Genomic DNA, 23,125 nt, shown 5'->3' on the forward strand with positions numbered 1-23,125 from the left:
GGTGCAGAATAAAATCTTATTCTATTGTCTTGGTGCTACGTATAAGACAGCTACAAAACATGACAACAAGAGAAGTAAATCTTAGTTTTGCTGTGATCTTCATTTTCGCTTCTCCATGAGCAAAAAAGAAAGACAAAAAGAGAAAAAAGATCTTTAAAAAAGCATTGTAATAAACGTTGTCTGGCTTTAATATCATGTTATAAAGGAAACTGTAGCATATGTAAAAGAGTTACAAGTCAGAGTTTCTAAGGAGGTTTTTCTTCTGAAGTGTTCTTTGACTTGATTTGGTAGTCTTATTTTGTTCTCATTATATGCCATTCTTTTGAAAGTACAGAACTGTAGGTCATCAAGGTAGGTTTTTCAGGAATAAACTCAGACTGATTTGCACTTTTTGTTGCCGTTTAATGAAATTAAGAAAAAAAAAGAGGCAGAAAAGTCCCCTTAGAAGTATGTGACCACATTTAGTTAAAAATGTATTTGTTTATAAGGAGCAATAAAGGAGTCACCAATTCTTCAGATGTGCTTCAGATTATTATAAAAATTCATACCTTGTGCTATAAAATATCAGGGCTCCTTCCATCCCAATTTGCAAATCACCAGCTGCTCACAGAAACTATGTGCATAAAACCACATCTAGCCCAGCATAATAACAATGTGCATTAAAGTTATTATGTTAGGAAATACAGAACTTTAAATCTTCAAAGATGCTACAAAAAGCCTCAGAATGATAGCAATTGGCATTGCAGATTTTAGTTTCTTCTTGAAGTTGATTTTTTCACTGCTGAATCCTAAGTTTCTAAGGTCGTTGTTTGGCACTCAGTTTCAGCAAGCATCTCTTTATGGTGATAGATCTGTATTGTCTTAGAGTTTCATACCATACTTGCCCACTTTAAATGAGCATTTATACAGTGCAGTGCCCTCATTCCCAAAGACAAACTTCTGATTTCATTGAGTAGCTTTTTGAGAGAAAAGTTCTCCATCCTGTATTTGCAGCATTGTGTGATGTGCACAGCACATACTGCAGTGACAAAAAAGATACTCCCAGATGAACAGAATATAAGAAAATAAAAATGACAGCAAGATGTGGCATTAATACCATGTTGCTTGTTAAACATGTACTTTGATTAACTTTTTTTCCCCTACAGTGTAAGGTGAAGGCAGAAAGGACCCTGTGAGTCTACCACGAAAGCTGATAGGGAGCAGTGTATGGCCAGCTGGTGCTCAGAAGAACCTGAGGGTGAATATAACATATGTGAAAGGGGGAAGGAGAACCACTTTTGTAAGGAAGGTGGTTCATGTAAAACATTAGGCCAGTTCTGTATGATCAATACAGAAAATTAATGCTGCTTTACTGATTGGGTTTTGCATTTGTGCAGGACTCAGACTGTTTCCATTAGTTTTTGGGGTTGACATGCATCATTCTTGTGTTGAATCCATTCTGAGCATGGGGATATTGTCTCTCTACTTTGCTTCCTTTTCACATATAAGCTGGACTGAGACAGATGATTTACAGCTCCAAATCTGTTCAGAAGCCAGTAGCTGACCCTTTTGCACATACATGCATGTAGTATTTGCATATGTGCTTGTGACCTTGATGCAGTCAGGACAGTCAGAGCAGATAGTCTGATTAAACTCCAGCTGGCAGTCTGTAACCCGACGATAGTCATTAACTCAAAGGCTATCCCATTCCACAGATTAACAGCTGTGTGACTTCCAGCCCAGCTTTCTTAGTGTCTGAATACTAGGAAGCAGCAGAAAGTGTCTGATGTAATAGTTGGTAAATTTAGCCTTGAACACTAATTAAAAATAAACCAAACTCACCACAGGAAACATTTCTACCCTTTGTCCTCTGCTATTTTTTAATAGTAAACTTAATTTAATTTAACTTAAAGTAAATTTAATATAAAAACAGGAGCATCAGTTTCTGAAAAATCACTTTAATTTCCTATGGGGAACATTGTTGACTGTCAGTCAGACAACATAGAGGTAAAATATGTGATTTATCCATCTCATTAAAAATTATTATTTATTCCCATTAATCCTGAAGATTTCTCCACAGTTCTGCCCATAACTTAGAGATGGATGACAAATGGTGACAGACCTTGCATAAGGGACTATCGTGCAGGTGTACATGGGGTCACCACTCTGTCCTGGTGGAATGCCTCGCTGCTGTGCTGTGTTGAAAAATTGCATAGTCAATATTTGTTACCCACCTGGCTGTTGCCAGGAGAATGGTTATGAGGCTGGAAATCCTATTAGCAGCTCCACAATGCTTTTTAATTTAGTGATTTCCTACAAACATAATAAGAAGATCACACCAGGAAACTAATGAATTATTATGTACTGTGTGGTACATGCCCTTATAGTAAAATAGTCAAGAAAGGCTCAAGTTCACAGACACAGCACATGTACTTCAGACATCAGTAAATCTCCAGAAGACAGCAAGGCACATCCCAGGGAGACAGTCTGGGGATGGGATTGTAGAAAGAGTGGAGGGAGGACAGGGGCTCCGCTGCTTCACCAGTGAAGTGGTTTCTATCACTTACGGTGCCTGGGTGTTGGATGCGCTGGCGGATGCATGGTAAGTAGATGTTTCTGGTCTGTGTGACTCTGAGACTCATTATGCTGGGTCTTCAAGCAGCTACACAAATGTTGCACTGCATCAAATATCTTATTACTAACTATTAGTGAAAAAACACAAGCTGACACCAACCAAGAAGTCTTCTCTTGCCTGTCACGTCTTTGCATCTAGAGTGTGTCCAGGTCACATTCATCTTGGACTGAGCTCTACACTGGAACAGTTGTGGTCTGGTGATTAGTCTGAATTCTTCTGCTTATCAGACATGCCAGGACAGAGTTTTCTTTGTTTGGGGTTTTTTGGTTGGTTGATTGGTTGAGGTTTTTAAATTTTTTTAGTTATTCCATGAGGAATGGCTGAAATTGAAATTGTTTTGTCTGGGAGCAGGAGGAAGACTGTTGTCTGAAACCAGACTAATGTGTTAAGGAATAAAAAATGTAGGGGTGTCTGCTCAATCATGGCAGAACATGTGGCTGTCTCACACCTCTCACCACCCATTCATATATTTATATATATCCCAAAGTAGCTGGTTTCCAGACAACAATTTGAGGTCTGGTTAAGCATGAAGATTACACTTCCTATTCCATGAAAACATGTTGAAAATAAACATATAGCAGCTCTGAATGAATGTGGGTTATCATGGGGAAATGCAACTTGTGAGATGCTGTGTGCTGTAGACAGCAGTGCATTGTAGTGTAGTCCTGACCAAAACCGACACATCTTCAAAGAGACAGGTCAATAAGATGAACAGTTGTTCTGTCAGTTTGACAGTAATGCTGGGTGTTTATAATATATACAATGCTTTCTGTCACTCTGCATTTTATTGTGTGTAGGTGCTCACAATATCTCCATTATGGATGCATGTTCTCGTGACCTCTCTTGGAAAAAAAGTAATTTTAAGGAGCAGATTCTTTAAGAGACACTAATCCACTTTTATTTGTGTAGCCTGAGTGAACAGCTCCTATGGCTGAATAATTCTTACCCTGAGGAGGATTCCTGAATTACTTGGCATTAGTCTAGGAAAGTGTGCCTGTTCTCTGCCTGGCTTTTTTGCCCCAGGAAAAGACGGGGAGGACAATGGTTGTCAGTCTCCCAAGAGGAGAGCCTGTGCTTCCAGTTGCTGCAGTTGAGGTTTTCCCATTGTACCGCTGTTATTAACAGCACATAAAAATATAATCAGATCACTTGACCATATGATTAGGACATTCCTTTTGAACTCTTAAGTGACCTTAATCTTCTAGCTTTTTACAGAACTCCCATGTTTCTCTCTTAAGAATTTCTTCTTTAACATTAAGGTTTTTCTTTTGATACTGAAATAACCTCTGAGTGGTTTTCTTACAGGGTTTTAATGGGCTGCACTGGGTCAGACAAGAAAAGGTACATTTGAATGATTGTGAAGATACATTGGATAACAAAATTTGTAACATCCAGATTAAATTCAACCATATAGTTGTTAATTTCTGTTTCTTGGTGAAACACTTCTTGTGTTTTCTTTTGTTCTGTTGGTATATTACAGGATTGAAAAGGGAATATTAGACAAGTAGGAACTTCTGGATTTGAAAAAAATAATAATCTTATGTTGAGTGAGCTTCACAACTTCCTTGTAGGATTCAGACATTTTATGATTTAGACCACGTTTTTTTACTTTTTAAGTTAGCAAGACCTGTGTAAATGGAAGCTCACTGCAATCATGATTTATTTGACAGTGGAGAGTCATAATGAGTTCTGATGCTGAAGACACTAGAACTTGCATTTACTTCACAGTTTCACATTTTAAAGTGTTTGCTTTTATGCTCAAGAAGTTAATTTGTATTCATAAATTAAGTTCTGTCTGCCTGCCAAGATCCTTGAGGACCAAGAAGAACTGAGGATGTACTTACATAACTATTTCCTTTTTTTTCCTTACAGTTGACTCATAGTATCTTCAGTGCTGTAACATGAGCTATTAGAAAATTGCTGTAAATTTTTCGTTCTACCCCTTCAGCTTGTGACAGTGACCACTGGGGACCTCACTGCAGCAGCCGCTGCCAGTGCAAAAATGGAGCCTTGTGCAACCCCATCACTGGAGCCTGCCACTGTGCATCAGGTTTCAAAGGTTGGCGCTGTGAGGAGCACTGCGGTCAGGGGACGTATGGAAACGATTGCCATCAAAAATGCCAGTGTCAAAATGGAGCCACCTGCGACCATGTGACTGGAGAGTGTACATGTCCTCCTGGATACACTGGTGCCTTGTAAGCAGTGGCTATATTATTTATGGGGGAGAGATACAAGTTTTACATAGTGCTAAAAAGAGAAATTAAGTTTAGATTAACTTTTATCACTGTGCTATTGTTCTGACTGCTATATAATGCAGGGAGGCAAGGCTGATGGCTAAGAAGCAGCTGGGCAAACCATGTTGCAGTGCACATTCAGGTGTGTAGCCAAGAAAAATCCCTCTTGATCTGGACTGCTAGGTAAAAGCAACAAAAAGTGTCAGCAGGAGCTTCTTCATGACCATCGTGCAAATGGTTTGGCTACAAGTTTGTAAAATCGCATTGAAACATGAGAGTTACTTGGCTTTGTCATTCCAGAATAGTTGAGTTTTTGTCAGTAACCATGAACGAGCACCAGCCAGTGTAGAAAGAAATATATTTAAGAGGAAGTAATTCATAGATTTCTAGGACTGTATCCTCAGATTTGTTGCATGGATGCTATACAATACTCAGTATGCATCTCTTTATGTTGGACTGCTTTTCGTTTCACACTTTTGGCCAGAAAAGTTAATAATAGCATTAAAAATAAAGAGGTGGCTGGATACTGGAGCGTGTGCCGAAGTAACAGTTGTCTCTGTTGTACACCACCACTTTCCCAGCTGCGAGGACCTTTGTCCCCCTGGGAAGCATGGGCCGCAGTGCGAGGAGAGATGCCCGTGCCAGAATGGAGGCGTCTGTCACCATGTCACCGGGGAGTGTGCCTGCCCACCAGGATGGATGGTAAAAGCACTTTCTGAAATAGACACAATGCCATATTTGTAGACTTTGGGCAGCATCAGAAAAGGGTAGTGAATGAGGATAGCAAATGCACTCTCTCTGTAGCCAGAACTAATGAGAAATGTATTTTACGTAAGGGACTGGAATAAAATACTTGCAAAACCATCTGTTACTGAAAATACTCCAGTTCTGCACTGTCTTTTTAACCATATCAGATTCAGGGAAGCAAAAGACATGAATTGTACCATGACAAGGCAACACCCTTTAGATCTTGTCTGGAAGTCATTAATTTCCAGATAGAATTTAATGTTGTAGGGAGGTGACACTGTTACATATTTTAGCAGTGGGTTTTGTGCCTGTTTTCATAGTATGCATGGCAAAAACCCCAGAACTGTAGATACTGTGTTAAACTTGGTGATGGAAATGGGACATCAGAATGGTGACATTATCTTTAGACTTTCTACCCATTTGTCAAGGGGTAGGGAAAGAATTGACCTTGGAGCTGCAAGTAGCTTCCCCTCCTAATAGGCTGCCATCTCTGAATTGGCAAATAATGGTGCTGGAAAATGATCAAAAAGCTGGAAGGTTATCAAAGCCCAAATAATTTCTTTAAATACATTTGCAGATACTATTTATCAGTAATAGTTGTTAATAATGTTTTATATTTAAATGTCCATTTTGGGTGAAAATCCACATTTACTGAACTTTTAATTATCTCATGATAATTGAGATATTCTGTTGAGATAACCTCCGGAAGAGGTCAGTTTTGCACCAACTAGAGAACATAGCTATAAATTATTATCTCTGTGTGTTTGAATAGCAAGCACTGCTCACCTGACTACCTAAATTGGATCATGGCCATTTTTACTCTTTATTGTAATTCATGTTAGAAGAATGAAATTATTGGTCATAGAATAGAATACAAATGTTTACATAAATTCTTGACTCACTTAAATGCAGCTAATGGAAAATGAGATAGCATATGAAGCAGTGACAGAAAAATTATACTAATGTGTGTCTTCACTAATAAATTACTGTTCAGCCCTTTCACTAATTTTCCATTTCAAGTAATTATAACTATTTGTTAGTTTTAGATTTTTCAATTCTGTGAAACACAATTTTGTCAGTACAGCCTCTTCTGTTTTTCATGTAAGGAAGGTTTAAAGTAGCCAGGTATAAGATCTTCAGTATCTTATGTTAGCTGAAATACTTGCATATCTGTTACTGATGAGATGCCTGTAATTATGTTTTTCTTCAAATGACTTCTTAAAAGTCTTAAGATCTGATGGTCCCCTCACTACACAGGTGTAATTAATTCCAAGGATGTAAATAGAACTACAAAAATTCAAAACCTGTTGAGGGGAAGCAGATACCCTACCTAAGCTTTTAAGATATGCTGCTTTCAGTGAAATTACAAACAGCTCTTTCTCTTCATCAGAAGAAACACGCTATCATAAAGTAGTATAATTGGGGCATTATAGCAATTACTGATTTCTACACCACTACTCACTGAAGGGCATTTCCGGATGCCTTGATATATGCTACTCCTGATAAATAAATTGTGAAGAGCTTGACATCAATTAGTCTAAGTGTTTTCACTGTTGCTTAGAGATAGTGTTTTTCGTTAGCTTTGGCTTCCAAAATGGAAATCCTAGAAGATTATTCCTCCAGTGCTGAAACATACTCCATGTTTAAAGCTGGAGAAGTGTCTGTTACTTCCAAGATCAGCACTAGACAAGTGACACATGATCTCCTTGATCTTCCTTTATTACAAAGCTTTCTTCATTGTCCATTCAAGCTGTAATCCCAAATCTAATATTAAGATTTTTTTTTTCTGCACACGCAGGGCATGGTCTGTGGTCAGCCTTGTCCTGAGGGTCGTTATGGAAAAAACTGTTCCCAGGAGTGCCAGTGCCACAATGGAGGGACCTGTGACTCAGCGACAGGTCAATGCTATTGCAGCCCAGGTTACACAGGAGAACGGTAAGGAAAACTTACTTTACCAGACTGCTGAACCTGCAAATGGTCCGTTATGACAGAAAAAGTTAGGAAACTGCTAAAAAGCAGAATGAAAATAACTGTGATACAGTTAAAAGAGTCTTATGAAATGTTTGCCATGCCACTCACTTCTTGCTGAGTTACAAGTTAAAAGTGCTTATGTGATTACCCTTCTCCGAGGAACTGCTTGGTTTCAGGGTTTTCCTGCTGTGGCCTATGCTCTGGTAGTGTCTTGCATGTCTTCCCTTGAGTGACTTGCAGAATGACAGTTTGGGGTATGGCGAAGGGGGGAGGAGGGAAGCTCTTGGTTTTGTGCAGATGTTTGGTAGTAGTAGTAGCAAGGGAAGCTCATTCAGTTCCCCTTCAAAGTGAGCTAGCTGGAGAGTTGTCTCCTGAAGTATTTTGTTCAAATGAAGAAGTGGAACTTCTTTATTTTCTGACTTGATTGTTAAAAAAATCATTTTTGGTAGATTGGAAAGATAATATAGCAAGACATTATTTTTGAAGGCAGTGGAAAGTGTTGAAAGAAGTGGTTTTCTGCGTATATTTTAAACAGCACACAACTTACTTGCTGAAGTCAGCAGCAGCTTAATCACTGGGGTCAGTCCAGGGGTTCTCTGCCAGCAGTAGAGGGTATTATAACCATATGCACTTCCCACGCAAGTGTTCACAGGAAATGTGGAAAGATGTGCCAGACATAAAGGGCAAAAAAACCTCAGGAAGAAGATAAACAACTAGTCCAGAGCCATTTGGATGCCAAATTTAAATTCACGTCTGTGAAGAAATAGTGCAGAAGGTGGTAGCTGCATTTAAAGAGCCACGTACAAGTCAGCAGGAAAATCAAAGCAATATCTGTATGAGAGTCTATACACTGCACCACACTGGTGTTTCTAAATACAATTATATTTTTTTGCCTTGGAATTTAAGTCTGACTTCAATCTGAAATGCCTTACAGGCTACAGCATTTTGATTGTGTTTGAAAGTTTGAACTCCTTCTTTTCCTGCAAAACAGGCTGTAGTTCCAGTTGTTTTTGAAGATACTCCAAGGGCAGGAGTGGGTCAGAAGCAAGGTGTAGACCTGGTTCTTATTTCATGTCAGTGAACTGGCAAGGGAGAGAAGCATTACCAGAAAGGTGTGGGCATTGGCTGAGATAACACATGAATACCAGCAGCAAAAAGGACGGTTTTTAAAAGTGCTAAGCTATTCTCCACTTCCGTGTGTAACTTAACAGTATTTGTCTAAGATTTTGGTGTGGTGGTGACTCCTGGAACTTGGTCATACTGCAAGAAAAAGAGGAATCCTAGAGGAAGTAAGTTTCTAGGTGATCTAACAAGGGAATCTACTTTTAACTACCTTTATAATTCTTCTGCCTGATTGATTCCTGTCCTCACCTTGAAGTGGAATAGGGTCTTTCAGAGGCTGCTGAAGATGCAATTTAAAACAAAATGGCAAGGTTAAATTTTGTACAATTTGGCTGGGATTACTGATTGTCATTTGGAGAAGACTAATTCTCAGCTTTATTTGTATAACTTCATTAGCAAACATTTAAACAAGGTCAGTAGCTCTATTGTTATGCTACATGTCTGAAGGAAAGGGGATTTTGTTACTGACATCAGTCAGGGCAGAGTTACAGATACCATGAAACTTCTGGATAACAGTGTCCGATTGAGGCAAATACTGCAAAGCATGAAATGAAAGTGTATACGCATTTTACCTCAGTCAGAGGGCTCTGCTAAATTATATTAAATTTTGCAGTGCCTTGTATCATGTGTCTTTGAAATTCTCCTGTAATAAACCACCAATCATACAAAAAAAGCCCACAAACAAACAAAAAAAAAGGCAAGCATATAAGAAAAATGAAAAGAGACCGCTGAGGAAATTTTTTCATAGGACTGGGGAAATGAGCAGGTTATAAACTGATAAAGCCATTAATAATGAGCTGTATTATGAAGTCATATTTTTATACAATCTGTAACTTGGTAAATTTTACAGGTGCCCAAATAGTGGAAGATACTGTGTGCCTGACACCACCTGCTGAGTTCACAGCATACCTCAGGTCTTAAGTGCCAGCATGCTCTGGCCCTAAAGCTTTGGGATTTAGCTGTTTCATCTTTTTTTTCTATGACAACATAATTCAGAGTTTATAGGATGCTTATACTGAAAAATGTGGGGATTTTCCCTGACACATAAGCTATGAAATGTTGTCATCCTTGGCTCTGAGGCCTGAACCTGTTGAGCTGAGGGGTCTGCTTTCATACACACAATCAAGTGTTTTAAGTGCACTTAGTGCTGGAGCCTTTAGTAGTGCTGTAGTAGTACTGCCATTCAGAATTTTAACAATTCAGTTGTAAACCACTGAGAAATTAAAGCTGAAAACATCAAAATCATATTGTATCTCTTAAATACATCACCAAATGAAATTGCTCTCTGGAAACTCATTAATAAATGAGTTGCAAGTTTTAGAAGCAGGATACTGGAAGTTGTCTTTTAGTAGTCAGGCTGGACAGCTAAACATACAGTCTGATCTTTAGGTTAAATAACATCTTTCAGATGTAAAACGAGGGAAATAAGGCTGTTGCGTAAAGTAGCTATCTTCTAAAAGCTCTGTGAATGAAAGAGGAAAAGTTTGGTGAAGAAGTGTCTTTATTAAGTTATATTTCCTTAGGGAGCAACAAAAATCATTGCTACTCTCCTGTATGGGTTAAAGTCAAGTCTTTCTAATTTTCACTTTAATCTATTAGAAAAGTCAGATGAGAAGAACGGGTTTAAGTTCCTGAAGATTTTTCCATGTGATTCTATAAAATTTTGAAGACAAAAATCAACAAAAAAATAGGCTTATAACAAAGTTCTGAAAAGAAGGGTATTCTGGAAACATCACATGTTTGGAAACACAGTTTGAAAGTATTCTTGTCAGAGTCTGCTGAGCGTGATTGCCAGGGAACTTCCTGACATGAGCCTCTGCAGAGGCATGGGTGTCTGCTGGCTATCCACACTGTTGCTAAGTGTGGAATCTAGATCACTTTACAAAGTTACAGATGGATGGCTTTTGAAACAAAATACTTGGAAAATTTATTCCTTCATACTACAGGTCTGATTTAAGAGTGTTCAGTTTTGTTCTGGTTCCTGAATGTGAAGTGCAAGGGTCTGTGTATGTATGTTGACTCTTTTGCTGGAGAGAAGGGACACGTTTTCCAAAGGAATTTTCAGAGCCAATGTTTCTAAGCCTGTCCAGCTGAGCAGCAAAAGTAACCAGAGAGACAGGCCCTTTTAAATATAAAGTTATATAAATTTCTGCTCTACTTAAGGGGCATTTTAGACCAGTGTAAGAGAGTCCTCATAAACCATATTTCCCTTAAATGTCCAAAATCTTTAGTTTATGGGAAATAAAACTATTTTTTGTTTGTTTTTCTCACAGATGCCAAGATGAATGTCCAGTGGGAACTTATGGAGTGCAGTGTGCTGAGACCTGCAAGTGTATGAATAGGGGGAAATGTTACCATATTAGTGGTGCCTGTCTCTGTGAACCAGGATACACTGGAGAGCACTGTGAAACAAGGCTTTGCCCTGAGGGAATTTATGGTCTCAAGTGTGATAAAAAGTGTCCCTGCCACATGCCCAATACCTGGAGGTAGGCTTTACACCCTTTGGCCTGTTTTCTTTTTCTGTATAGAACATAGAAATCGGAATATAATCTAATAATAAATATTTCCTGATTTTTCTAGTACTTTCATGCAAACTGAAGAAGATAAAGACTTGTAAGGGTATTTGGTGTTGTGTAACCTGAAAATACCAGCCTAAAAGAGATTCTGAATTTTAGTGCTCGCAACTATATTTGATCTTCATGTTCACCACTGTATTTGGTTTCTGACTGTGAATTAAATGTTAAGATAAAGTGTGACCTTCCTCTGTATTTACCACATGAATAAATCATTATATTGTTCAGCATATACAGCAGTATACATCACACATCCCTCGCATGTTCTGGTATACTGTAGATGAGAACTGTATTGAGAAATAGGAAAATTTCTGAAGCCTTACCAATTGTAAATCTAGATTTTTTTTTTGTCATTTAAATGATTTTTCTAGAAAGCAAGTAAAATCTGATCCCTGGGAATCAAGTGAAAGTAGATTCCAATCGGTTTACCTTTTACCATGTCCCCTTATTCAGGTGGTAATGAATCCTATTTTTTGAGTTTTGTGTGTCTTTTGCAGTGTTTCAGCATGTTGTTATGAAAATCTAAAACTAGCTATTTGGAGATAAACTTTCAGATGTGAGGGAGGAATGTCAGATGTCAGTTGAGGCAAGCCAATGTATTTATAGAACAATTCTGGACAGCTTTCTCTTGTTACAAAACACAGTTCTTCTGATGAAATACTCTGGTCATTGCGCATTCACTTACACATTCACTTACACTTAATTGCATTACTAATCACAGTACCTTAGGTAAGGTTTGTGAGCATAATCTAAATGTTTGCTGTTGAAAATAGCTGTGAAAGAAATTTGCAGAAAGTATTGACTGTTGAGTAGAATGCTGCTATATGTTGTATGTAAGATGCACTTTTTCGTGTAGATAAAACAAAAGGCTTTAGTCAGAATTTAGCAGTGATGTTAAAGTACTCAAGCACATATATGGAAATACCTATTGTTAGGCCTCTGTGAAAAATTACTTTGTGGATTATCTGAGTTGTTCAACATAATTTCCATTGACAAACCGTGTGACAGCAAACTGAATTATTTTCCCTTTCCATTTATATGCTTTTACAGTTGTCTGCTTGCACTTCTGTTTATGCCATTTACTTGAAATGTCTTTTGAAAAAATGCAAAGTTTTTGACATAAAATCAAGCAATTCATTCTTTGCGCAATGCATTCAAGAATAAATGGCACAATAATGCTGACCTATCTGTCTCAAATTATTCTAGTAGAGCAAATACTATTGTATTATGAATTATGACTTTCCTGAAAAATTTGTCTGCAGACTGTTGCGGCAGCCTTTTTTGACAGGAACGCATTACAGTGTATAGTATTTCTGATATTACAGGGATTACTTCTGATTCATGTTCAACACAGCTGTTGCTTCATTTATACTGCTGGAAGACAGCTTGTGGTCAAATCAGATCACAAATGTTCACATGTAAACAGCAGCATACGGCTGGTCTTTTTTTGAACATTTTCCTCTCTGTATGACAAACTTTTAACAGTCTCGTAGGTGTGGGAGCATATTTGCAAAGGCAGAAAGATCTGTGAGGAAAACAAAGATTTTCATGACTACAGAAGTATATTTTCCATATAGGTTCCTTGCCCCTGGGTCAGAAGGTGATTAAGACCACCAAATAACAGAAATCAAAGAGCATCTGAGTAGTGGTGTAGTGGTGTAGAAGACAAAGCTCCCTGCGGACACTTTACGCTTCTGAAAATCTTTCGAGAATCACAGTTCTGTCTGGCTGTCTTCATCTATCACTAAACATCGGTTAGCCAGGAGACAACTTTTTAAGCACATCAGAGAATATCCTCATCCTTTACTTGCCTATCACAAGTACTGTTTGGGCTGCCTGTAGCCAAAGGATCTTCTTCATAGCCCTAACCCATTTAGCAGCAATGTAACGACCAGTAATCCCAGGGCACAAAAAAGGGCATACATTTCCTTCTTCAAATACACTTCATGTGTCTGTAGGCCTAGGATTCTGTTAGGACTTACTGTATCATAAAAACTTTTTTCATCTGGATATGACCAGTAGTTTAGATATCCTCAAAGAGGAGCTGTTGGACTTAGAGCCCTAGGTTATTTCTTATGTGTTTAGTATTCATAGAGATGGAAATGAACTAAAATTTGGTTTAAAAAATACTTAACACCAAAAAATACTGCTGTAAAAATATGTGTCCATAAGTTGCAGTATACAAGTATGCATCTAGCCATTTTCTTCAAATATTTAAAAATACAAAATCATTATGATACCCTAGAGTTCAAAAAGATATATGTATTTCTATTACTGTTTTGTGATTGAGGAAATTGCATCAAATTAGTTTTGGCAATAATTCATAATTTGCATTTTGGGTAAGCTGATATACAGGGATTTTGTAAGTGCTGTTGCTTTATGGCACCTCCTGGAGATGAAAGGCGTTCTTAGTTGTATCAGCAGCTTTTATTAAATGCTTCAGAAGGGTTAGATATAGATACCCTTGTGACATTTTGTTCTTTTTGAGAGGCTCAGAGGACAGCAGTAGGTAACAACTCTCTTGTGCCAAGAGCTTTTTCACAAATGGTTCTCCTCTATTGCATCTTTTGATATATATGAAAAGATTTGAGCCAGAGTGCAAATCAGACACAGACCTCTGTCATCTGTGACTAGATGACACTATTTTTCCCTTCTTACTTGATAGCAAAAAAACCCCACCACAGAGTGAGTGCTAGCTGGCTGAGACTAAGACCACATAAAACACGCTTCCTAGGAATTTTATCTATAGTATGTCCAGTATGTACATCAGCAGTGCTGTGAGCTGGTATGAGCAGATCCATGTGTCCCTGCCATCCAGAGTTTGTGGGGCTTGCAGAAAGTCTCATTCTGAAAATCCACTTTGCAGGAATGAGCGAAAAAGATCTGCCTTCGTCAGCATTGTCACTTTGTTTTTTAGACTGGGTTTTGTCATGACTTTACTCAAGTGACACCTGATGATCATTCAGAAGATGTAAAAAGGGCAGACTAGCTGCGTATTCAGCTCAAAGGATGTTTGTTACACCTGTGTTACAGCATATGCACTGGTTTCAGGTTGATCTCCAGCCTAAATTTGAGATGTCCCTGTTTTGTTTTTTTTTTCTTGTAAGCTCTTTCTGGTGATCTACCACTGCTTCACACCTGTAGGTAAGATCATCATTGTGTATCACCAATTAATTTGGTATAGTTCAGGCTGGAATTAGAGGTATATTCATGACGTTTCTTTTGCCTTGTGCTTTTTCTGAGATACATATATAGGGTTGAGTGGAATTTCATGCTGTGGTAAATGCTTAGTTCATATAGTCTGGGTGTGTTTCTAAAGTCATGATTAGGGCATTTTGCGATTTTGGTTTTTTCTAACAGACTTGTATGTACATGTGCAAGAGATTTTGTGGAAATTTTATGTTACATAGGGTGCTACAGAATTTAGTTGTGTATTGTAATAGTGAAGCACCTTTATAAATCACATGAAAAACATTAAGTCCTTCAAATTGATAACATCAACTGCCCACAAGTATTTTTTTTTTGTCTCTGTACAGAGTAGGGTTGTACTTCCAAAAAGTGTGAACAAAAGACCAGGAATAAAATCGGATACTGGAAACATCAACATCTCTTCATTTCCCTATCTTAATATATAAATCTTACTGCCAATTAAGATAACTGCATGAGAAACCATCAAAAAGCTTCAGAAGTGGTCCAACTTCCTACGTCTCGTTACAAATTGCAGAATAGTAATTTTGATGTCAATCAATATATGTGCAAGAACGCCTTAGTAACACTCACTGGGAGGCACAGAATATCAATGCCTCTGCTTCATACCCCTCTCTCTTGAAAGGAAAAAAAAACAGTAACAAACAACACTGGGATTTATGTCTTAAAATGACAGTGGTACTAATTTTATGTTATAAATATATTCTAATTCATATCCCAATGACTGTTCAGTTGTCGATTGAAAATCTTTTCGTATTCCCTACCCTGTATTCTTCCACTGATAAAAAACATGGTAATTGAGTCCAAAATGCCACTGGGTGCCTACGAGGTATTAGGTGGGGGACAAATCTGATTATCTTGCTGCATTATGTGTTTTTTGTAATTCTGCCTGTATTTTATATGGGAATAGTTCCATTTTACTTATTTCATGGCAGGTACACTTATAACTGAACAAATAACCATGACTATTGACTATGAACACCATGACTTTTGAACCATTTCTGCACATATCGTTTAGTTGGAAGGACCTTTCTTCTCACTTTATTAAACCAGCTTAATACTGTCAAAGAGATTTTAGTATCTTTAAGACCCCCAAATTCTTATGATGTCATAGTTTTTGCAATAATATATAGAAAGCAGAATCCAACCTTTATAATTCATACTTTCCTTGGTTGGCAGTATTTTGTCAGTTGGTTGTATTCAGCAATATGACTCTTAGTTTGACAAGAGTAGTCCTTGAGTCCAAGAGCAGTTGCAACTAAAATGGCATTCCCTTTTTATGTTGCAGCTTTTTCAAAGAATATTGTTGTTACTTATAGCATCTAAAAGTGCAGTAGGAACTTTTTCAAACTTTGAAGCAGTCAGAAAAATAGTCAGTTTCAATAACACCCCCCCACAAGGAGTCAGAAAATCTTGCAAAGTCAGGCTCTTGACATGAGTCATTTAATGCATCTAGACAAAGGCATTATTTTCCCAGCACACTTAAATGAATTTCACTTCAATCAGTGGTGGACATGTATCTTTAAACAGTCTTCCCATTGTAAATATATGGGATTTAGATATTAAGGCTTTCCTTTGGTGAGAATTAAGCAAGTGCTTTGTCTGCCAGAGTGCTACAGAGTACCCCATTGTGTCCACTTTTTCAGCACATGTATCTTTGAACAGCAGGTGATGTCCATTTGTTATCAGGCAACAGCTGTCTGACTGGCCTTTCAAGGAAACTGCTGTTCCAGGTAGGGACAGCTGGTCTGGTATGCCACCAGGTATGGCCAACACAAGCCAAAAGGTCACTACTCTGATGGTATATCTGACTTCAGCTCAATGCAAATGATTTTGTGTCGTTCCCAGAAAGATGCCAGTTATCTTCTTTTCAACCAAAGATTTAAAGAAAGGAGTGTGATTGCTACTCATTGGGTGCTGTGTTATTATTTTGTGTTGGATGCCATGCTATTTTACCAAAACACCATGTTTCTCAGACAATATGCTTCTGAGTTTGGGCAGTGCCATGAAAATGATGCTATTATATTTGGAGTGGAAACCTAACAGTACATTTTGGGGAATTTAATGGTTTCATCACCTTAATATTGGTAACCATGTGTATCTATTTTATGTTAAAAACTGTGTTTCAGATAGGTTTGTTTTCAGCCAGCAACAGAAAAATGATACCTCTTCTTTTCTTTCCATGTCCTCCGAAAATGTCTATATGTTGTATGATGTTACATTCCTTATCTTAATTGGCATGCATTTATATATACATATAAAGAACCCTTTGCTTTGTGGTTTGGGAAGTAAAACCATCTCTAAGCATAGCATGCAAGATCCTTTACACAACCTATCTATAACAGCATTTTGTTCTCGGGGGGGGGTGGGGTGGGTGGGAATTGATGTCCCATTTAGTCCTGAATTATTTTGTCCTTTAATACCCTCCTGGCAGCTGTCACCCTATGTCTGGGGAATGCTCCTGCAAGCCCGGCTGGTCTGGACTCTACTGCAATGAGACATGTTCTCCGGGATTCTACGGCAAGTCATGTCAGCAGATCTGCAGCTGCCAAAATGGTGCTGACTGTGATAGTGTGACTGGAAAATGCACCTGTGCCCCTGGATTTAAGGTAAATAAGTCTCACTTTCACAGTCCATTTTCAACTCCACTGCCTTTAGTTAAGTGCCAAATTCTTTAGGATGACAGAGAGTCCTTTCTTCTCCATAGTAAAAGAGATATAAGCATATTTTGGGACCACTGGATGTATTATAAGATAAGAACCTGAAAAGGCAAAATTTGTGATTGGTTCTCAGTACTGAAATTAAGTCATTTTAAGAAAGGTTAGTTGCTTTATAAGACATTATAAGAATAAGGGTGGGCTATTGAGGTGTGGGTGTAAGGGAGGAATGATAGGTTTCAGTCATTATCTTATTGCACCAATTCCTCATGCTCCATCCAGAAAAAACTCTGGAAAAGGCATTTGTTTTTACAGTTCAGGACAGATTATTCTGCAGCTTTTACACATGATTTCTGGTACCTGTATATTGGATGCTAATCTAACATAGAAAACATTTTACAGTATGACTGGTCTTCTAAGAAAAATAACCGTGAAAGCTTCAGCCAGATTAATTCCTAAAAATATTTTCATACCCACGTTATTTTCCATTGAACTGCTGTCTTACTGTGTTTTGGTTTCAAAGAGGGCTCTTTATTAGTGAAAATAGTGTCTCTCCCTTAAATTCAGGATAACTTAGTGACGGCCTAAGACAGTCTTGGGTTGTATGTTTTCTGCCTTTTGTAGCACTGGAGTCAGTCCAGGTTATTTATAAGTTATGTTGTCTGAAGCTCCTCAAATATTATTTAGATTCTATTTTTGTATTAATTCAGGGTGCTGCTTGTGGTACCCCTTGTCTTCCGGGGACATACGGAGTAAACTGTTCGTCTGTGTGCAATTGCAAAAATGAAGCTATCTGTTCACCAGTAGATGGTTCTTGTGCCTGCAAAGCAGGTAAGTGTCTCTTCTGTAATTTCTTTTTGTAAGTGAAATGAAACTGAGTTTTTGAAGTGGAGAAGAAAGAAACATAATAAAAAGCAGAGCACCTTAAAGGCTTTATTGCTTGAGACTATGTTTCTGCTGCTCTGGAAGGTGAAAACTAGGAAAATATCTGCTTGGAGAAGGATGCGCGAACCTTGTGTTCATGCTTCCTCAAAAGAGTTTGAGAAAACGGTGGCTGGGTGAATTACTAATGTTTACCTTGAGATGGGCCACCACTTGTTTCTTGTGGCAGTGCTGTGGTCTGCTAAGGAGACCTACTGATACGCCATTTATCCAATGTCAGCCTTCCTAGTCCCTTTTTCCCCTCAGACTGGCTGAGCACCACCTCTGGCTGCCACCCTTGCCCCTCTCAGCACCACAGAGACACAGCCTTCTTCCTGACAGTTTAGAATTGATCTTGATGTTTACTGCCAATTTTTTCTATTCCAATGATCTTTTCCTCAGCAATTCTCTGACAAATCCTTGACTAAAACCCTTCCAAACTGTGCGCTCTACTGGTCCCTGCTTCCACAAGAAACTTTCTGAAGCTCACAGTATTAGTGTGAGTGGATTCACGCTCCTCGACCACTGTGCCTGGCTCTCTCCTTCCAACAGAAATTTTGATGGTCAGTGTATCTTTACAGAAAACTGTATGTGCCTGCCCACCTCTCCATCTCCCAGTAGCATATGCCTTTGGCTGGAACAGAGATATCTCAGACATCCTCCAGCACTGATTCTGCAGATATCTTTTCCCATATAAAGGTCTACAGGTCCATGTGGGTTCCTGTTCAACCCAAAATATGCTACTATACTCCACTTAAAGATCCACTCTTGCTATACACCTGTTCTCTTTTTCAATTCTGCTGTGAGGAAGGATTTAAAGTCCAGCATCCCTCAGCTGTGATGCTGGATTGCTGGGAAGAGAAAGGCAGGCTGTTGAACGCTCCCAGGCAAATCCTGTGCCCAGCCTACATTGCAGACTCCCCCATCTAAAAATGTTTTTCTAAAAATACACAAAGGTTGAGAATGGGGGACAAGTGTTAGAGTTACCTAGACCAATAGCAACTAAATTTAATAGGAACTGATACAATTAAATTGGTCATGTAGCAAATGTGGAGAGTTTCCAGCTCCTAGTCTTGCCACAAACAGTGGGGCTGATTTAACTCTGCTAAAGCAGCTAAGTAGCTACTGCTAAGTAGCTAGGTTTTGAGGAGAAAAACTGTTCCTTGAGCCATGCATAAATCCTATCTTATTGTGCATCATGCAGTTTTATTCATACTGTCATGAAAAAGGACAATAAATGGTGAAATTAAACTAAACTTGTCTCATAAATTAAGGAAATCTATAAATCCTGGAAAGACACCTGAGAGAAAGTGTCTTAATTTTCTAGCTAGTACAATATAGCTTTTTTTTCCTAAATGACCCCTACATTCGAGGTTATCAATCCAGGGCACGAGGTAACTTCATTTCAATACATGTGTTTTGCACAGTCTATTGATTAGGCTCAGTGCAAAATTATTGTTCCCTTTGCTTACTGTAAACAAGATACAGAATTAGAAACTTGGCTTATGTCATTGCTGATGATAACATATGACTGGCTCATGCTGTTTCTCTTGTATTCAGTAGATGATCACATTTTAAAAAATCTATTTACTTTTCTATCCATCCAGTGTGCAGTCTGCGAATCATTGCTCTCAGGCATAATCAGTGCTGAATGCTGCATTTCAGAATAATTTTCCATTACATTCTGTTTTGTATTTGGAGAGAAGTACAGAAATCATCTAAAAGGTCTTGTGTGTATCCTTGGAGAAATCCAACTTATGCACTACTTTTATGTTTTCTCTTTTTTTTTGTGTCTAAGATTTTTGTTAAAACCATATTGCAGAACTGTCTGTATTGAACACTGGTGGAGAAATTATGAAAGCAGCAGCTTAAGTCTAGAGAAAACATTTCTAATTTTTTTCAGGCTATGCCTTAAAACTTTCAGTACAATCCAGTGTTTCTCAGTGAAATGTCAAGGTGTGTCTCTGTTTTCATTTCAGGTCTCCCATCAAAAACTTTTGTATGATGGCACCCATCTGAAAATGTGTGCTGGGCCCAGATGTTACAAGGTGCCCTTGAGCACCTTTGTTCAAACCTGGGCAAGTTCTCAGCTGAAACTGCTGATACTAGCCTTCGTTTAATGTTACCCTGGTATCGTACCTTTTTGAGAGATGCCACATGGTAGGCAGAGGGAAACATGCTTGATTAATTTGTCACTTTAATTCTTATTTTTGGTAGGTTGGCATGGTGTAGATTGCTCAGTAAATTGTCCCAGTGGTACCTGGGGACTTGGCTGTAACTTAACTTGCCAGTGTCTTAACGGAGGGGCTTGCAGTGCTCTGGATGGAACCTGTACCTGTGCCCCGGGCTGGAGAGGAGAAAAATGTGAACTCCCTTGCCAGGTAGTTTAATAATTTCACTGAATTTTGTGCTGTAGGATAATGCTGGTCAGGGGGACGTGTGTCATTCTTCTGAATTCATGGGGATAAATCCCTAAGGAGCACTGCACCTGGTAGCCCATATACAACTGAGTTCAAGACCAGGGATGTGCACTAACAGTTCTGGAAAAACTCTCCTGTGCAGCACAAAAAACGTACACAAAAAGTGACTACAGAAAATGAAGATGCACACTTTTTTTGCTTTCCCACTTTAAAACTGGACCACAAACCTTTCACCAGCTCCTTTAGAATTTGTTGAAAAACACAGAATGAAATTTTTCACTGTGGATAGCATTTGATGCTATCCAAACTGCTTCCGTTAAACTTATTTAAGTGAAAATGAGGAGAGAAAAAATGTACCAAAAATATATTCCACATCAGACAACATAATTTAATTAAATTATGTCTATGGTACACTATGAATGAAGAACGAACTTTCCTCCTCAGTCAGACAGGAGAAGGCACTCTTACTACCTGGTCCCATGACAGGCTTTTGCTTTTTTGTTGGGGCTCTGACTTCCCCTGTCTCCGAGACTTTGAGAAATGCAAAGTAAGAAATCATTGTGTTGACAAAGGCATGCTTCTCATCAGTTCTGTTCCACTTTGTAATCTGTAGTTTGGGGAAGCTATAAAAATATATAATTCCAAAATTTTTTAAATGGTAAAATTCAAAACTGATTTGTTTTTTATACATTTGGTTTTATTATGTTTGGTTTCAATTACCTTTCATACAAAAAAAAAAAAAATTAATGAAAAAATGGTTTTCCCAGAGTCCATCTTTTCCAATGATGGACTTAAATTTTCTGGGACATTTTTAACAAACTTAATTTTTTTAATAAACAACTCTGCTCAACTTTTCTGCTCCACTTTCTTTTCTTCGCTATTGCAATGCTATCTACATATCAGGTTGTTGGTTTGATGCAACTGTAAAGAATCACCTGAACCGAGACAGAAAGGGGGCTGAATTGCTTTCCCATCAAGGAACTCCCAGGTCCTGGAGTAGGAGCTCAGTTGTAAGGGAAATTAGAGGGACAGTACAAGAAAGCTTTCATTGCAGCTTCTGATAGTGTAGGTTACTGTGTTCTGAATCACTGTCTCTAGCTCCCATTTTTCAAGAGAATGTAATTAATTCTTTGTCTCCCCACTGCAGTGGAAGAATTAAAATGTAGGATGCTAAAATGTTCCAAAAGCCAGAAGCATTTTATATTAAGGAAGCAGATTATGGATTCAGGGGAGATATGTGGTTGCTTTTTGAGGCAGGACTGACCAGAACTTATTCTTTGCTAATTCTCAGTTGTCATCATCTCTGGGTTGTTTTTTTTTGTTGCCACAGGACGGCACTTATGGTATGGATTGTGCTGAGCGCTGTGACTGCAGCCATGCAGATGGTTGTCATCCCACCACAGGTTACTGTCGCTGTCTACCGGGATGGTCAGGTACAAAACAGACTGTCATGAAGGACAGTGAAGAGTTTTTGCTATGGTGGGACTTGGTCTTGCCTTTTGGTTTTGTGGGTAGAGGAGGAATATGTGGGTTTGGAAGGAGAAAGGGCCAGTTCTGTGGCTGCTGTGTCTCCTCTGTGATTCACAGGTGTGGAAACTTCGCTGAGCATGGGATTCACAGAAAACTGGGAATAGAAGGGGAAATTTTAAAATGAGAGTACCTTCACAGTATGATTCTTTATGAAAGTGGTGAATAACTAAATATTCAAAGCTTTGCTGGCAGCTTTGGTAGGTAAAGCATCACATGCAGGAACTCAGAAGGCTTTTCTCAAGCAGCTGAAAAGAGGATAAATTGTGCAGAAGTTGTGCTGCCATTTGAGTTTCTCGAAGTTTTGGAAAAATTACCTATGTCTGCATACTTTGTTCTATACGAAAATTGTTGCACTTTTTAAACAATGTCTCTCCAGCACTTTCATCGTGGTTTTAAGAACTATATATATTTAATTATTCATTAAAATTTGTGTTTGATGCTGTTGTTGCACTCTTTTGTTTGTGGAAAGCAAGATTTTTTTTAAAAGATGATGAAACTATGGAGAAAAGCAAGCTATCATGAAATGTTCCCTTTATCTCTAGGAGGTAGTCTTAGTTCTCATGTAGATTTCTAAGCTGTAAGTGTTGGGAAGAAAGTCTTCCATCTTCAGTAAGGATTAACTGTCACTGTAAGTTTGCCCCTCATGCAGTATTCTGGACTTCCTGTCTCACTGTGATACAGTCGTGTTGCAAGGGTCAGATTTCATGTCACCCATCCAGTATAGACTCCTTCCATTTCGTAGTGAGAAGTCAACATGAAAAACACACCTTAAATGAATAAAAAAATGTTTCTGCTGTAAAAAAAAGGAGGTGTTTTTTGTGATTTCAGATATAACCTAGTATTATTTATTATCTACTCAGTCATTTGTAAGTTACTATTTTTCCTAATTGACTTGCAGGTTCATGATACATCTTTTTTTTCTGGTGTTTCCAAACATAGTAGGTGAAGGTGAGAAATCTGCAACAAGTCATTTACATGACTGGTTTAGCAAATCATTGTGCTCACAAAAGTTAAAGTAGAGCTTATGACTTCCTCAGATAGAGTCTTTACTGAGTTTTTTCCCAAACTGATTTTTATATGCTTTTTTTTACCCTAGCTCTGTAGATGGATCACAGGCATTTTGTTCAAA

General features: G+C 38.3%; 1 protein-coding gene across 5 annotated transcripts in view; it reads left to right on the forward strand.

The window, feature by feature from the left end:
• MEGF10 (multiple EGF like domains 10) overlaps nucleotides 1-23,125 on the forward strand; it is a 97,823-nt gene that overhangs the window by 45,861 nt on the left and 28,837 nt on the right. For all 5 annotated transcript variants that reach the window (XR_003400147.1, XM_026866306.1, XM_026866309.1 and 2 more), the window contains exons 6-13: nucleotides 4,563-4,809; nucleotides 5,430-5,550; nucleotides 7,394-7,530; nucleotides 10,962-11,174; nucleotides 16,903-17,077; nucleotides 17,836-17,956; nucleotides 20,264-20,427; nucleotides 21,797-21,899. Coding sequence is in view for 4 of the 5 variants with exons in the window: in XM_026866306.1 (XP_026722107.1) it covers nucleotides 4,563-4,809; nucleotides 5,430-5,550; nucleotides 7,394-7,530; nucleotides 10,962-11,174; nucleotides 16,903-17,077; nucleotides 17,836-17,956; nucleotides 20,264-20,427; nucleotides 21,797-21,899 (1,281 nt within the window). In the remaining variant the exon portion in view is untranslated. The remainder of the gene's footprint in view (nucleotides 1-4,562; nucleotides 4,810-5,429; nucleotides 5,551-7,393; nucleotides 7,531-10,961; nucleotides 11,175-16,902; nucleotides 17,078-17,835; nucleotides 17,957-20,263; nucleotides 20,428-21,796; nucleotides 21,900-23,125) is intronic.

The sequence above is a fragment of the Athene cunicularia genome (assembly GCF_003259725.1).
Source record: "Athene cunicularia isolate RWA chromosome Z unlocalized genomic scaffold, athCun1 chrZ_part2, whole genome shotgun sequence".
Lineage (NCBI taxonomy): Eukaryota > Metazoa > Chordata > Aves > Strigiformes > Strigidae > Athene > Athene cunicularia.